Source organism: Hippocampus comes, unplaced genomic scaffold (assembly GCF_001891065.2).
Source record: "Hippocampus comes isolate QL1 unplaced genomic scaffold, H_comes_QL1_v1.1 scaffold107, whole genome shotgun sequence".
Classification (NCBI taxonomy): domain Eukaryota; kingdom Metazoa; phylum Chordata; class Actinopteri; order Syngnathiformes; family Syngnathidae; genus Hippocampus; species Hippocampus comes.
The window spans coordinates 302,841-318,071 of NW_017804846.1; the positions used below are offsets into that span (position 1 = coordinate 302,841).

Consider the following 15,231-nt stretch of genomic DNA (forward strand, 5'->3'; position numbering starts at 1 on the left):
TGCACTCTCAAATTATATTTCTTTTATTGGATTAAGACAGTATTTCTCACATAAAGATCAACACAATATGTAAACAAAACAATGTTTTTAAGAACATTTTGGATTATTTAGTTCAACAAATTACAACCATTGTTTATTTTGACATCTATCTACGTGTCAATATACAAGTATATACACATTTATATACACACACATACTCTCCACACATTTATATATATATATACACACTATTGTGTGACATACAATGGATGGATAGTTTACATGGCCTCTATTCAAATGTTAGGTTTTTGTTTTATAAAAATAAGGACCAAGACAAAACTTTTTTAGTCTACAATGGTGATCTCGGTTTCTTTATTTTTGCTTCACCTGTTTTTTTTTTTTTTTATTAATTATTTCATGTCATTGTTTCCTGTCCTGTCATTGTCATCACAAAAACCTGGCATTTGAATAGGGTTGTGTAGGCTTTCAATATCCACTCTATGTATGTAGTTGCATAAACGGACACACACACACACACACACACACACACACACACACACAGTGGGTCCCCCTTGTTGTTTTCAGGGGAAATTGTAATGCAACCGCAGTGGTTTATGTATATTGTATGAGTTAATGAATCCCAGCATGAGAAAGCTTAATTCAAGTAGCATTAGAGTCAGTTAATCCAGGAAAAGTATTATAAATGTGTTCTTACAGGGAGAAGTTTTGAAAGGACTCTTTTTGCAGTGCAAGTTTACTGGACTCTGAAGCAGAGTGAGTCTCAGCATAATGCCCTTTGTCAAGTCTCACATTGTTAACCTGCAAATTTGAAAGAATCTAATATTCATTTCATTAAATGTTTACCAAATGTGAGGCAGTTGGCTTGGCATCAAGGTTTTGGACTAGCATGGTGGTATCCCCCTGTCTTGACTTGTCACACATGGAATCCATCCATTTATGTAATTCATAAACTCAACCAATCAAATCAAATTCAGGATAATTTTCTGTCACTGGCAATTATGCCATTTCTGAGCGCTACCGGCAATACCAAATACCACAAAAGCACCACATCTTCAATGGTCAAACAGTCAACATATGGTGGAGCTTAAGTGTCTTTGTCATGTTTGAATGATAAAATAAATAAGAATCTAGGTATTCCAATTATAGTACTTGCTTAATTTTCCAACAAACCCAGATTCAAAAATTGTCAAAGCATTGCTTTGAGTGGCTAAAATCGTCATAATTCTAATGTTTCAAACCTTTTTGCAGATGGAGAAGAAAACAAATGCCTAACTTTGAGAAACAAGGAGAAGACCATTTCCACCCCAGGTCTTGGGGTTTCAAACCAGTTTTAGGCACTGAGTATTGAAGCTGTCTCCTTCCCGGCAGGACACAGCCTCCAACAGCGCCTGCTTCTTTTGGGTGCTGCGTGAAGATTCCAGTTCATACATAGTGGTCAGATTGAAGAGGACGCTCTCGTGCAGGTAGAGGGCTGGATCCTGTTGCACCAGGCCTTCCAGCTTGCCCAGGGACTCCTTGAGCCGGCCCAGATAGAGCAAGCAAACTGCTGCGTTGTTGTTGGCCTGGTTAGGTATTAAGATAAACGAGCAAACGGCTTAAGATAATGGCGAGGTGAATGCAATTAGCAGTGTGGCCAAGACTTACAACTGGGTTTTTTGGGTCCATCTTTAAAACGTCCATGAAGGATGCATGTGCTTCACCATAGTTGTTCTGACTCAGGTAGACAAACGCTCTGGAAATCCACATAAACAAGTAGTGCTTTATGTCGAGCGGCAGTCATACTTTGCATGTATGTTAATATATATCGATCAATGTGCATCTTTGTATGGACACAGAAATGTTACAAAGTAATCATAATTATTACTAGTATAGAATACATTTGTTTAATCTTAAAATAATATAAGTTTTAGTGCTTGGGACACATTTAAAAATGTCATTTATATATGCATTAAACAGCCTCGGGCCCAGCACGGAACCCTGAGGAACACCATAAACAATGCCAAGATCTTCTGATCTATATTGTCCCGTTTTAACATACCGGTATTATATCCATCCTGAAAAGTAACTTTTTAACCGATGCCTTGCTACGCCACCAATACCGTCCTGTTCCAGTTTATTAATAAGGATTGAATGGTCTATTGTATCAAACACTTTATTAAAGTCAACAAAGATACCAACTGCGTGTTTTTTCTGTTGAAACACAATGATTTATTCGATCGCGTCAATTATTACGTTCAAGGTAGGTCTATTTGTTCTAGAACAATATTGTCCTTCATTTATTAGTTTGTGCTTCTCTAACAAAAGTCTAAGTCGAGAGATGAAAAGCTTTTCCAGAATTACTGAAAACAGAGACAATAGAGTGATGGGTCTATAATTAGTAAAATGAGGCTTGCACTCATTTTTGTACAAAGGTTTTACTCTATCATCTTACATTTCAATTTCAGCAAAACTTCATGCTCAGTATAATAGCACACTTACTCTAAACTAGGTATACCTACGCAACATGATCAGAGAGCTATTTAGAATATGCGGGGCTCCCATGTAGATAAATAGATTCCCACTGTGTGGGTGGGATTTCTGTACTCTATTCCCGAGTAGGTAAATAGCTGCCCACTGCTGAGGGACACTCGTCATATTCACTGTGATGGCTTAAGTACCAAAATCTGATTTTCTCTGACGCATTTAAATGTATTTGTGACAAAAAAAAAAAGGACATAATTACAATCATTAAAGCATCATAATCAGTGCTACATCACCCACCAGAAGCAAGCTCAGTTTGAACATTATCAGCAATCTCAAGAGTGGCCACAGACTTGTATAAGGACATTAAACATATGCACCTTAGGCACCGGCAGACATTTGGCCATGGAATAGAGGACTCGCGACTGAGTTATTTTATAGAGACATTTTGCAAGCATGCTAAATGCAAATTTCCAAAAAACACACAGACCTGTTCATTAGCACGCATGTTGTGAGGCTGGGCTCGCTGTCTGTCTTCTGGCATGTTTTTTCCACATCGCAGAAATACATCTCAGCTGTCTTAATGTCTCCAATCTGAACAAAGAAGCAAAAACACATTACACCGAGTCATGGCTTACAGGATTTGTTTGGCTTTAATGTTTGCCGAACAAGAACCCCGTGTATAGTTTTTATGCCTATGTCACGAGGTATGGATGTGTGTTGATGTATCAACCTGCAAGAAGATGCGTCCTATGCCACTGAGCAGCTGTGCTCTCTGCTGAGGTTCATATTGGATGATGGCTTGATAGACCTCCACAGCCAGAACATAGTCCTGTGGCGAGAAATGGATACCGTTTGACGTATGAAAGTCGTCGAAAAAGAAAGGGAGAAGGTAGAAGAAAAATGAAAAAGCTTAGCAAAGAACTAAAAGGCACCGAAATTGCAGACAAATGAGGTAAAGGTGAGGGACGCAGCAGGAGGCAGAGACAGGTGGAGGGCAAGCTGAGCGGAGGCATGGGGAAAGCGAGCGAGAGAGGGCATTAATCAAACATATGGAGTAATAGCGGGGCGAGGTGACCCAACTCCCACCTCCACATTGCTCACACTGTGAGTCGACTACTGAGTAGGGCCAGGCAGGGCGGTCAAAAAGGCAGATGTGTGTGTGGGCTGCCACACTACTCTGGGCTTTAGTGCGCACATTTCTGCAAGTATTAATGGATGCGTGTGATTTGGATTTATAAGTATGTGTCAATACCAACTTGGGAAAACGGAGAGCAAATTTCATCTTCATTGCATTTGTCTATATTCACTCTTCAGCAATGATTCTAATATTTAAAACAGGCCGGCTCTTGTGATTTTTCAAGGTGACATGTTGCTTCTCCCCCAGAGTACGGCATGAAAGTATACACAGGTATACAATATACATAATCTATTGTTTTGGATTGTGTTCTGGATTTATTTTGAAACAACCTAAGAATTGTCATGCAATTGTAGCAACCAGCAGTGGTGTGTAGTCAAGGCCTTCAAGGTGCCCTCTGCTGGCCCCAAACACTATCAGAAGCACAGAAACTATAATTACAATGTACCGTATATTCCGCACTCCGCTTCGGAATATAAGGCGCACCTTCAATGAATGGCCTATTTTAAAACAGTTTTCATATATAGGGCGCACCGTATTGTAAGGCTCATAGAAGCCACAATAGTGGCTGCAGTTGTGTTATGCATCCACTAGATGGCGCTATGCCCATGGAAATACAATACAATACAATACAGCTTTATTTATCTAGAGCTTTCACAAACGCTGCAGCTGTAACAAAGCGCTTTACAGAACATTTAAAATAGTACGTCCATGAAATCAGAACATTGATCCGCATATAAGGTGCATCGGATTATAAGGCACACTATCGGCTTTTGAGAAAATTGAATGCTTTTAGTGCGGAAAATACGGTCCATGAAATTGGACAGTACACTCTTACAATCTTTTTGTCATAATTTCATAGTGTGTGTGTGTGTGTGTGTGTGTGTGTGCGTGCGCAAATACTGTTTGCCCACTGCTTTCAGAATGCCGAATGCTGCTCCCCCCCGTCTTTGAAATCACCCTTACTTTTTTAAACCCAGATGATTTTAGATTCACCATGCGGTTCACAAATCCTCAGTGACTTCTTCGAAATGGTTCAGTTCTGTTTATACCCCTGATAGCTTAAAATGCACATCAGGTTAATAACCAGATATTAACAAATGGACGAATAAAGCCTGAATCTGCCTGCAAGGTTGTGATTTGTGAGGCTTTACAGCAATTTTTTTTAGCTACTTCAGTACAAAAAGTCCTACCGATAAAACCGGTGCACAACAATGAACAAACATTACTGTGGATGAGAGGGAGGCATTTATGCTGACATGTAGCTGATTTTTACACTATTTGTGAGGCATTCTTCCCATGTGTTTCCGGTTGACGTATGAAAGCGTAGTACTGATTGACCATTGAGTTCACTGCAATGAGTTCCACACTTTTGAGACCCCTAACTGTGTTTTGTACACCAACAGAGCATTGAAGTGACACAATACTAATCAAGTCAATCATTTTCACAATGTTTGAGAACATCAACAAATAAATAAATAGCCAACCATGAAAACCGGGGCCGGATTCAGGTTTGTCATCTTGACACTAGATGGCACTGTGGTTCTCTTTACGTTCAGAAAACGCCTCACCACCTTTCCCTTTCTTCTGTTCCTCTCTGACCAAGAATCCAATTAGTGGTCAGTCTGGGGGGATTTCACTGTGAATCCTCCACTCGCTTGGCATCAGAGCGTGCTCTCACTCTCTCTCTCTTTGTTGCACACACAAACACACTAACACCACACACCAGCGACCCCCCCCCCCTCCTCACACACAGGCAAACTAGACACTTGTATAAGGACATTAAACACACGTACCTTCATCACCAGCAGACAGTTGGCCATGGAATAGAGGACTCGACTGAGACGAGATTTCCACAGCTTCAGAGATTCTAAAATCACCAAGAAAGGATACAGGGCAGATGTTTGATGGTTTGATGTTGACTTCCTGTTTTCATCACACCTTTTTGGGTCCCTGCTCCGAGACCCGTTACTTCCACATATCCTACTTTCCTTTTAATTCCCTTGCTTTACTCCTCCACACCGGGGTTTGTTTTAAGAGGAGGCGATAGGGAAGACACTGCGGCACTTTTTTTCCTTCTTTCCCTCAGACAGTACCCCCTGTGGAAGCGCTTTTGTAAAGGCCTATTATTATTCATCGCGGCACACCTGTGTGTGTGTGTGTGTGTGTGTGTGTGTGTGTGTGTGTGTGTGTGTGTTAGGGAGGGGAGCTAATCACTCAGTAGGGGTCTGATGTGCGAAGGCATGCCCCTGTGTTATTGACTTGACTGTCGGCTGTCTGTGTGGGCAGGGCGAGGAGAGACAGAGGGCAGAGCGATTACACAAACTGGCAGCAATGGCGCACCAGCAGCAGACATTCACGCACACCATCCTGACAGTTTTTCCCCAATTATAAGCAAGTGTCTTGGTACGTTTTACGTTTAGCTCACATTTAGCAACTGCCATCATGTTTTTCTAAGGCTTTATATTAAACTTACTTCTTGAGTGCAAAGGGGGGGGGGCAGACTGAGAAGAGCCCGCAAAGAGATTTATTGCTAGGTTGAGTAATTTTGAAGGACAACAGTTTTGCAGAAGGGTAATATTAGCGGCGGTGATTACCGTTTAATTCCACACCACGTGCAGATGCTAGTAGCTTGGAGAAGACTGATATGTATTGATCTGTTCTGCTGGCTGGGCTAGAGAAACCGTCCTTGGTATTCAGCATGAGTACGGAAGCAGTGAGGTGCTGAACACTTTTAAGAGCACACATTGACGTGTTTGGAGGTGGTGGACAGTGTGTGTGTGTGTGTGTGTGTGTGTGTGTGTGTGTGTGTGTGTGTGTGTGTGTAGCCGCGGTATGGTGCAGTATCGCACCAGGCGTGCTTCAGTGCTCGTTTGTTCGTGTGTGTATTTCCCAGTGGGGTCTGTGACCTCACTTTCCTCCAGTGTGTGAGGCAGTCTGGGCCCAGAGCCAGGTCTGCAGCCTAAAGTCTGCTTGAGTGAGCATGTGTGTGCTTACCTTGCCTATTCTCCATTGTTAGGGTGATCATGCAGCCATCCTCAGCCAAGCCTTTCTCCAAGTTATCCACGATCTGTTCAAGAAACGGTTTCACTGCAAGAATAGAACTGTCGGATTTCTGTGTATACTGGAATCAGCATATTCAATAACTCTAAAATCTAACCATATTTCCTTGTTTACAAAGGTTGACTTAAGTATTTGTCTGGCTTTTTATTTTATTTTTTTTTGTGGGGGTGAATTTTGTCATGTAAGTGTGACATATTATTCAGATCTTTATGTTCATCTGGAGGCTGTGCTTGTTTGTTCAAGTACTAACTGTGAGGCAGACAGTTTTGAGATTGTGCAGGCGGTCCAGAGCCTCCTGGGGCTTAGCCAGGTGCTGGGGAAGCTCGGCATGCAGTAACCGCATGGAGAATGGCACCATGGAGCCTGTTAGGGAGGGAAGGATGGCAAAAAAAAAAAGAGAGGGGGGTGGGAGAAAATACAGAAGATGAGGAAAGATGTGAAGATGGGGAAGATCAGAAATGGGGTGGGATGAGGACATTGTAGGAGAGAGGGAAGAGGAAACAAAGGTACATGATGAAAATGCAAACCGCTCCACACACACACACACACACACACACACACACACACACGCACACACGCACACGCACACACGCACACAACCCTGGAGGCAAGAACCTACAGATGGCATTGAGCTATGTATGCCTGCTTATTAAACCCTCTCATCGTTCTTTCTGAACATTGCACAGTACAATCACTCATCTCTACGCTTCATCCTTCTGTGTCTCTGTCTCTTCCACACACATTATTGAAAAAGAACCTATGTTCAGGAAAGGCCCTTAGCTTTGATTGGGGGTTCTTTGATACCGTCATCAAATTTCATGCATCTTTGGGCACCACTTCCACCCGTCTCGGTATACTCCACTTCAAAAGTATTGGAACTGAAGCAAATTATTTTTTTTTTACTTAAACATTTTTTCTTGGCTTTAGACTATAAACAATCCGGTTGGAAATCATAAAACGGAAATGAGCTTTAATTTTAATGTATTTACGGCTACACCCGATACACGAGTTTTAGCAGGACCTATTTTGATTAAATCCAGTCATTTTTCATGTGAGCAACTATACTGGAACATATTTCAACCTGTTTGAGCAATGGACACTTTTTTTTTGTTTTAATATCTGTAACAATCAGTTATGAGGGGCGTAAAGAGTTAGCGTTCAGTGATTTGCAAAACAAAATAGACAATTCATAACATTTGCCGGGTTCGACCAACAGCCCTCTTCGTATATCTGTAAATAACTCAGAGATGAAAGTGGACTTTCCTGAAAAATCCGGGAAAAAATTTTTTTTTTTTCGAAATCTCTGAGATATGGCGAGGCCATGAGAATGCGAGGCGAGGGTATGACTGTTGTGGCGACGCCAATCGAGCGAAGCGCCCGTCTGCAGAAGATAGTCCGGTGCTCTCTGCTGTGCGTGCGTCAGCGCGAACATGTACGCAAGCGCGTCTTTTGATTTCAAGCAATCAGCGCCGACGCAACCGACGTCACACACGACAACAGCTAAGCTAAGCTAACCGAGATGACACTCGAAGTCGGACGGACACGATTTTCTGCCAATCTGTGTTTCCCTTTTTGTCCAAATATAGTTTTTACGACAACTGTCTTGTCCACGGCGTCTTTTATTCGTTCTACTGGGGTTTAGCAAGTGTGTTTATAAAGAGACAAAAATCTCTTTACTGTTACTAGTGTTAGTGCCTCAACATGGCTACACTTGTGAAAGCAAAACAACGAACTCAAACACGCATTCATTCAATGTTGTCAACTAATATCCAGATTAATTTTAGGCAATTTTTCCTCAATTCTCCGGAGAAATTTTCATTAAAATTTGAAAATCCGGAATTCCGGGAAAATCCGGAGGACTTTCATCTCTGAATTTAACTACATTTTGCCACCAAAAGCCATTTCTCACTTTTGTTTTTGTTGCATTATAGTTTGAGGCATCACAACAACAAACAAAAGATATTTGTTAATATTTGTTACACAAAACCCTTTTTTCTGGTGAAATAAAAGAGTCTATGCTTTTTTTTGGTCGGTTTGGAGCTCATTTTGTGACGGAATACAATATACTGTAGTTCTTCCAAGGTCAATCAAAACACTGTAAAATGGTTGGCAATAGGGAAGTCGTTTTGAAAACAGCTGGGCAGTGAGTACAACGTAATTTTCTATTAAAAAAATAACAACACACTTATTACAATTACATTTGATGAAATTAAATGACAATGAATGTTAATCGTGCATATTCGTCTTAAAGGGATGATTATTGCAGGCCTTAGACCTGGTACACACATGCGGATTTGCAAATTGCAAAAGATTATTTCCACTGTGACGATCCCCGCATATAAAGAGAGAAAAATCAGACATTGAACAGTTTTGGTCGTGTTGTGTGTGATGTGCACCGATAATCTCAAGCACAGAACACCACATACAAATAATCTGATCCACCATCGCTTCTATCCAATCCTCCGAGGCAAAGCTCTCATGTGATCAAACGTGCTCTCACAAACACGATAACACGCAGACACTGGGTATGCGCCGATGGTTGCCGCGTGCTTCCGTAGGGGGATCCGAAGCGGGAGTGTTGCAAGAAGGCAATTACGGAGAGGGGGGGAAAAACTGCTTTGGGAATATACTTTTTGCTGCCTGGGTAACTCACATACAGTATACGTAAAAATCATCAGGGACATATTTCATTTAATTTGGTGCTTCATGTTGGTCGGTCAGAACACTTCTTTGATTGACTATATTCTGTTCATGCCACAGTCCGCAACGTTAAACCGCTCCAGAATAGTTGACTTTCCCCACACACACAAAGATTTTTCGTGTTAAATATTAAAGCTGTTTAATATTTAAGAGTGTCGGCCCAGACTAGTTTTGGACACTAAATCCACTCCTAACAAATCTCAGACATTGGGTAATCATATAGGACAAACATACAAGGCATAAAACAGTTGCGCATTTCATGTGCTCGGTCGGGAAGGGGCAACATCGGGACAAAACCAGCCCAATTGTCTTTGTGCGTTCACAAGATCAAATATTCGTAATATTTGCAATTTCATCTGTGAATAATTGACAAAAAACATTTTTGGTGATCTAATTAGATCCAAATTCTTTAGAGGGCAAGTAGGGCATGGGCAGCGACCTCTTCTGGCATTTAAGGATTTTCTTCTTCTTCTCCTTTCGGCACGTCCCTATTCAGGGGTCACCACAGCGAGTCAGTAATTTCCATCCGCCCCTGTAAACCGTCCTACCAACTCGCATGGTCGTCTTGGCAAAAGTTTTACGCCGGATGCCATTCCTGACGCAACCCTCCCCATTTCTCCGGGCTTGGGACCGGCACTGGGGAACAGTGCACCCCCAGGGGAGGGCACTGCCCCCCAGCGGCTGGGTTGGCATTTAAGGATTTTAATCATGACAATACATGCTCAGTACAAACATCGGGCAGATGAATTGCTTAACAAATGCTTCCATCTATTTTCGAAACTGCTTATCCTCATTTGGGTCGCCAAAAATCAAAATTTGTGTCAGTTCGTTTGCAAGCACAAAGCATAAGGCATTTAATATCGAGCAAAAGAAAGTCAAGTAGATAGATCCGTGTGTGTGTGTGTGTGTGTGTGTGTGTGTGTGTGTGTGTGTTTTACTTTTTTTTCTTGTGGTTGCTGGAAGGCGAAAGCAGATACTAAGTAATCGGAATACATTAGAGAGCAATTCACGCGTGTAAAACGAGGACCAACAAAAGCAAAGAGTTGCTGCAGACAAAAGTGGAGTTGTTCGACCTTCTCAAGGACAGCAAGGTTTCAAAAAAAAAAAAAAAAGCCTGGAAGAAACTTCCCTTGTGCAACATTCACAATGTTTGGCCCAATCTACATTAATGCAAACGTTTTTACTTGAGCAAGGCCTTCTCTGCAGGTTTTCAACACCATTTCTTTGCCCTGTCCATTTGGTGGAAATTTTTCACACTTTTCATGTTTGGCCGACAACAAATTTGTTGTGGACTCTCAGAGGTCAAAACAGAATCTGTTCCAGGATGATGGACAACTGCTGGAAATTGAATATTCTTTACTGACAGTGCAAAAACAACTTAATCACTCAAACGTTGTCTTTAGTGAGGAAGGTGTAACGCGTGTTGCAAATTAGCCACAAGCACCTTTAAAACAAGTGTAACTTGTCACACGAGTAATATGGAGTTAAACACAGTTAAGAGTAATATGTTAAAACATTCTACCCTCTCATGTTCTTCAAGATCCTTCTTGAGCAAGGTTCTTTTAGATAAAACGTTGCAAAATGCATGCAAAAAAAGTAGGGTCCGACAAATTTTGTCAACTTGAGTGTTTAAAGCTCGACTCCCAAATTGTTGCCCTTTGCTCAATGCATAAATAAGCCATGAATGGTCAGTGAGTTCCCACTGGTGAAATTGGCCATTGGGAGTCAGACAAGACTCGCTGGGAACGACCTGCAATTGATCTTAGTTACATGAGTCCATATCAGGACATTTTGAGACCACTTTCAGATCAATTGTGATTTGTCTTTCTGCCATCAGAAGTCAGTTATACTGTATGTCCATTTAGTATGTTCATTTTTCATGTTCCGATTTTCAACTGTTTTAAAAGGATGACAGTAACTGCTCTGTACTCTAAGTGTAGGAGATTTGTAGTGTGAGGGTAGACATATTAGGGCTGTAACAAAAACTGATTTGATTCAGAAAAGTGGTTTTGATTTAAAAGACGCGAGCGCAGTGTATTGGACCAAATTGAATCGTTCTACTTGAAAAGATGTTGATGTAATGTATCGAATCATCTTTTATTGGAGGGATAGATCTTTGAAGGAAAAGCCACATTTACTGTACTGACAAGTCATTGCATCAGGCCCTCTGGAAACGAGCTGAACCAAGACACATAAGACCTTTCTTAGGAAGGTGCACATGCCGACGACGTACATACATTTTAATTTTTGTTGTCATCATGGAGAGTTGTTGGTTTACAAATATCGGCATGTCGCACAGTACTATAATTTGTTGTATTCGTTCCTTCATTCGACAGTTCCACTTGTCACACGAATATGTCATGCCAGACTTGATGTAGCTGACATAGGCGTCGCCATTCAGCCTTCCCGGCCAGCGAGGAGAACACAACCCTGATTGCTGTTTGAAACTGGATTACGCTGAACTGAACTGTGAGCTATTTTGTGTTGTGGAATAAGACTGGAAATTGTAGCGACCTTTCCAAGCATTATTTATGGAAATACTTACTTGGTGATCAAATAAGTACACTTCCTACAGATGTGTCCAACGATGACGGAGGATGGTGTTTTCTGACCAGGGAGTGTGTTGTGTGTGTGTGTGTGTGTGTGTGTGTGTGTGTGTGTGTATGTATACCTCTTCTCCCGGGATATAAAGTGGGGTAGTATTCATAAAAGAGGTCTGGTTGATCCAGATCACCAAAAGGCTCAAATTCTAGCTCAGCATTTTGGAAAAGGTTCAGTTTGGTGAGAAGAGCCAAACGCGCAAACCAAAGCTGGAAAAGACAAACACAAATATACATGTCTTTGGGATACAGGCATGAAAAATAAATGCTTGTTCAATGCTGGTAAGTGTTTTCTTCAAGTACTGTATGTGCGTCATCTGTTTTCATTTGACTGAAAAAAAAAACATGTAAAAATACTGTAGTTCAATAACATTTCTGACATGACTTCCGCTTTAAACAAAGTGGGGACACAGCAAAATAATAACAATTTGAGAAGAGGGACAATAGCTAAATACTGTCGGGATTATTTTGGGGACAATGAGTGCAAATGTATTATTTAAGAATTTCACAAATTTAATTGATAGAGTGCACTTTTCAGTTCCGACAGAAACACAAGCAGTTGTTTGCAACCTACCTGCAGTGAGTTAGCGGTATGAGAAGTCGGCTGTCCAGCTTTTCCGTATCCCTGGCCATGAGCTGTCAAAAGACGACCTGTCAGATCAACTGCTGCACGCCAGTTCTTGCTGCTCTGTAGGGGACGGGAGATAATAAGCCTCGGAGTGTTTGCAATCGCATCTCAAGTCACATCACACACTAAATCTGAGAGACATGAACATTCTGTGTCCGGCACCATTTCATTATTTTACGCAACTAGATAATACAGTCACTCTGTCCAACTAACTGAATTTCGCTAACAGCTGATGGGCAAATTGTTTTCATCTTTTACTGTTGTTTTGAAACATTACAAAAGTGGATATGATGCAATGGCATCCAAAAAGTTACAGTTCGCGGTGGGTGATGGCTGTCAGTTTCCCAAGCCTGAAATGTCGTTCATTACAGTGAAAGATTGGTCACAAAAAAAAAAAAAAAAAAAAAGGGTTTTGAAAATTGTATGCTTCCAAATTTGTGGAAACGTTTTTTAGGAAGTCTGTTTCCTGTTCCCCAGTGCATAAAGATCTGACTGGATGAATTTGGTGACTAGCTTGACTAGTCTGCACAGATCACCGACTTGTGGAGTCACCTGACACAAAAACAAGGCATAAAAAGGTTGACGTTTTCGTTCCTTCGTGTTTGGTCGTGCATCTCTCATCAGCAAACAGTGGGAGCAGAAGTTGTTTCTTTCCAGTCATCCCTACATCATGTAGAGTTCCTCTTTTCTTGATTCAAACCCACTCCCTATTCGGACCGCAAGATATTTGAAAAACATATGATATAGGTGTACTTCTTTATTATCAAATGAAATAAATCATTTTTTCATGTGGAACAATAAAGCAAGCTGTTTTCTAATCTTGTTACTGAGTGCTACTAATGTCACAAGACTGATGGAAATGCGCGTTTAAGGTTGCATGTGATCGGTCAGTCAGATAAAAGCATAAAATTTCATATGAATTGACATCACATCTTTGCAATGTGCATACTGCATGTACCATTATTGTGATGACGGTACTTTTCAACCCCTGAGTCTTCATTTTTTTTCCATTTCTGCCATTTCCTTTTGTATATATCAAATGCCCCTTTGCTACTCTCCATATTGGTCTTTTTCCTCTCCCTTATGGTCCCTCTTCTTATTTGCTATCTTTTATTTTACTGCTGCTTTACTGTAGGTTTTTCTTTCACTTGCTCTCTTTTTCTGCTGAGTCATTAGGGTGAGAAATGAAAGTGAAAACAAGAAGGCAGCCGGCATGGTCAAAGCAACTGCAGCCCTTCTAAAATACAAAATACACAGCAAACGTGTATGCAGCAGTACTACTGTCAGGTTGCAAAGCATAAATGAGTTTGTGAATGTGTATCTTGGTGCTTGTGTGAAATGGACAGAGGGTAAATAGGGATGAGAACATCTAGCATGTACAGTACTTGGCACGCGAGAGCATACAAAACAGCACGCCAAGCGACACCGCAGAAATCAACACTGGAAGTAGGGTTAAAAAAATAATACGAAGAAAAAAATGATGCTATTTGCCAAAATAGTTGAGTGATGGAAACAAGAAGCAGTTGGTGGTAAAGTGAAGAGAAGGGGTGAGCCAGGAGAGCTGCAAGGAAAGAATCAAGCGGAACCAGGATGAGCTAATAAGTTGAGTGCAGAGACTTTACAAGACTTTCCAATGCACTCTAGACCAAAGCAATTCAAATTAAGTGTCAACATAATGGTAATGTATGTATGTATGTATGTATGTATGTATGTATGTATGTATGTATGTATGTATGTATGTATGTATGTATGTATATGTGTGTGTATATATATACCCTCACCGGCCACTTTATTAAGTACACCATGCTAGTAACGGGTTGGACCCCCTTTTGCCTTCAGAACTGTCTCAATTCTTCGTGGCATAGATTCAACAAGGTGCTGGAAGCATTCCTCAGAGAGTTTGGTTCATATTGACATGATGGCATCACACAGTTGGCGCAGATTTGTCGGCTGCACATCCATGATGCGAATCTCCCATTCCACCACATCCCAAAGATGCTCTATTGGATTGAGATCTGGTGACTGTGGAGGCCATTTGAGTACAGTGAACTCATTGTCATGTTCAAGAAACCAGTCTGAGATGATTCCAGCTTTATGACATGGCGCAATATCCTGCTGAAAGTAGCCATCAGAAGTTTGGTACGTTGTGGTCATAAAGGGATGGACATGGTCAGCAACAATACTCAGGTAGGCTGTGGCGTTGCAACGATGCTTCAATTGGTACCAAGGGGCCCAAAGAGTGCCAAGAAAATATTTCCCACACCATTACACCACCACCACCAGCCTGAACCGTTGATACAAGGCAGGATGAATCCATGCTTTCATGTTGTTGACGCCAAATTCTGACCCTACCATACGAATGTCGCAGCAGAAATCGAGACTCATCAGACCAGGCAACGTTTTTCCAATCTTCTATTGTTGCTTGTGGAGGCTCTCAGTCAATGATAGGGAGTTTAGAAACCAATGGGCCTCTTCACCATAGGGGCGTGACTAACCATCCCCACCCAGTCCTCAAACAGGCCACGCTCAGCCTTTTAGCGCAGAGCAACTTCCCGGAGTCTTCACGGAGACTTCAGGGTTGTCTACCGCTGACGAAGCTTCTGTGAGAGAAGCGAAACGTCCTTTTTTGTTTTTTGTTTTTT

General features: G+C 41.4%; 1 protein-coding gene across 2 annotated transcripts in view; it reads right to left on the reverse strand.

The window, feature by feature from the left end:
• Positions 1–7: 7 nt before the first annotated feature.
• Positions 8–15,231, reverse strand: part of trappc12 (trafficking protein particle complex subunit 12) — a 26,706-nt gene continuing 11,482 nt past the window's right edge. For both annotated transcript variants that reach the window (XM_019876552.1, XM_019876561.1), the window contains exons 4-12: positions 12,536–12,649; positions 12,033–12,171; positions 6,912–7,024; positions 6,596–6,668; positions 5,395–5,468; positions 3,194–3,292; positions 2,951–3,054; positions 1,645–1,732; positions 8–1,562 (exon numbers count right to left, since the gene is read on the reverse strand). In XM_019876552.1, the coding sequence (XP_019732111.1) occupies positions 1,320–1,562; positions 1,645–1,732; positions 2,951–3,054; positions 3,194–3,292; positions 5,395–5,468; positions 6,596–6,668; positions 6,912–7,024; positions 12,033–12,171; positions 12,536–12,649 (1,047 nt within the window). In that variant the 3' untranslated portion in view covers positions 8–1,319. The remainder of the gene's footprint in view (positions 1,563–1,644; positions 1,733–2,950; positions 3,055–3,193; positions 3,293–5,394; positions 5,469–6,595; positions 6,669–6,911; positions 7,025–12,032; positions 12,172–12,535; positions 12,650–15,231) is intronic.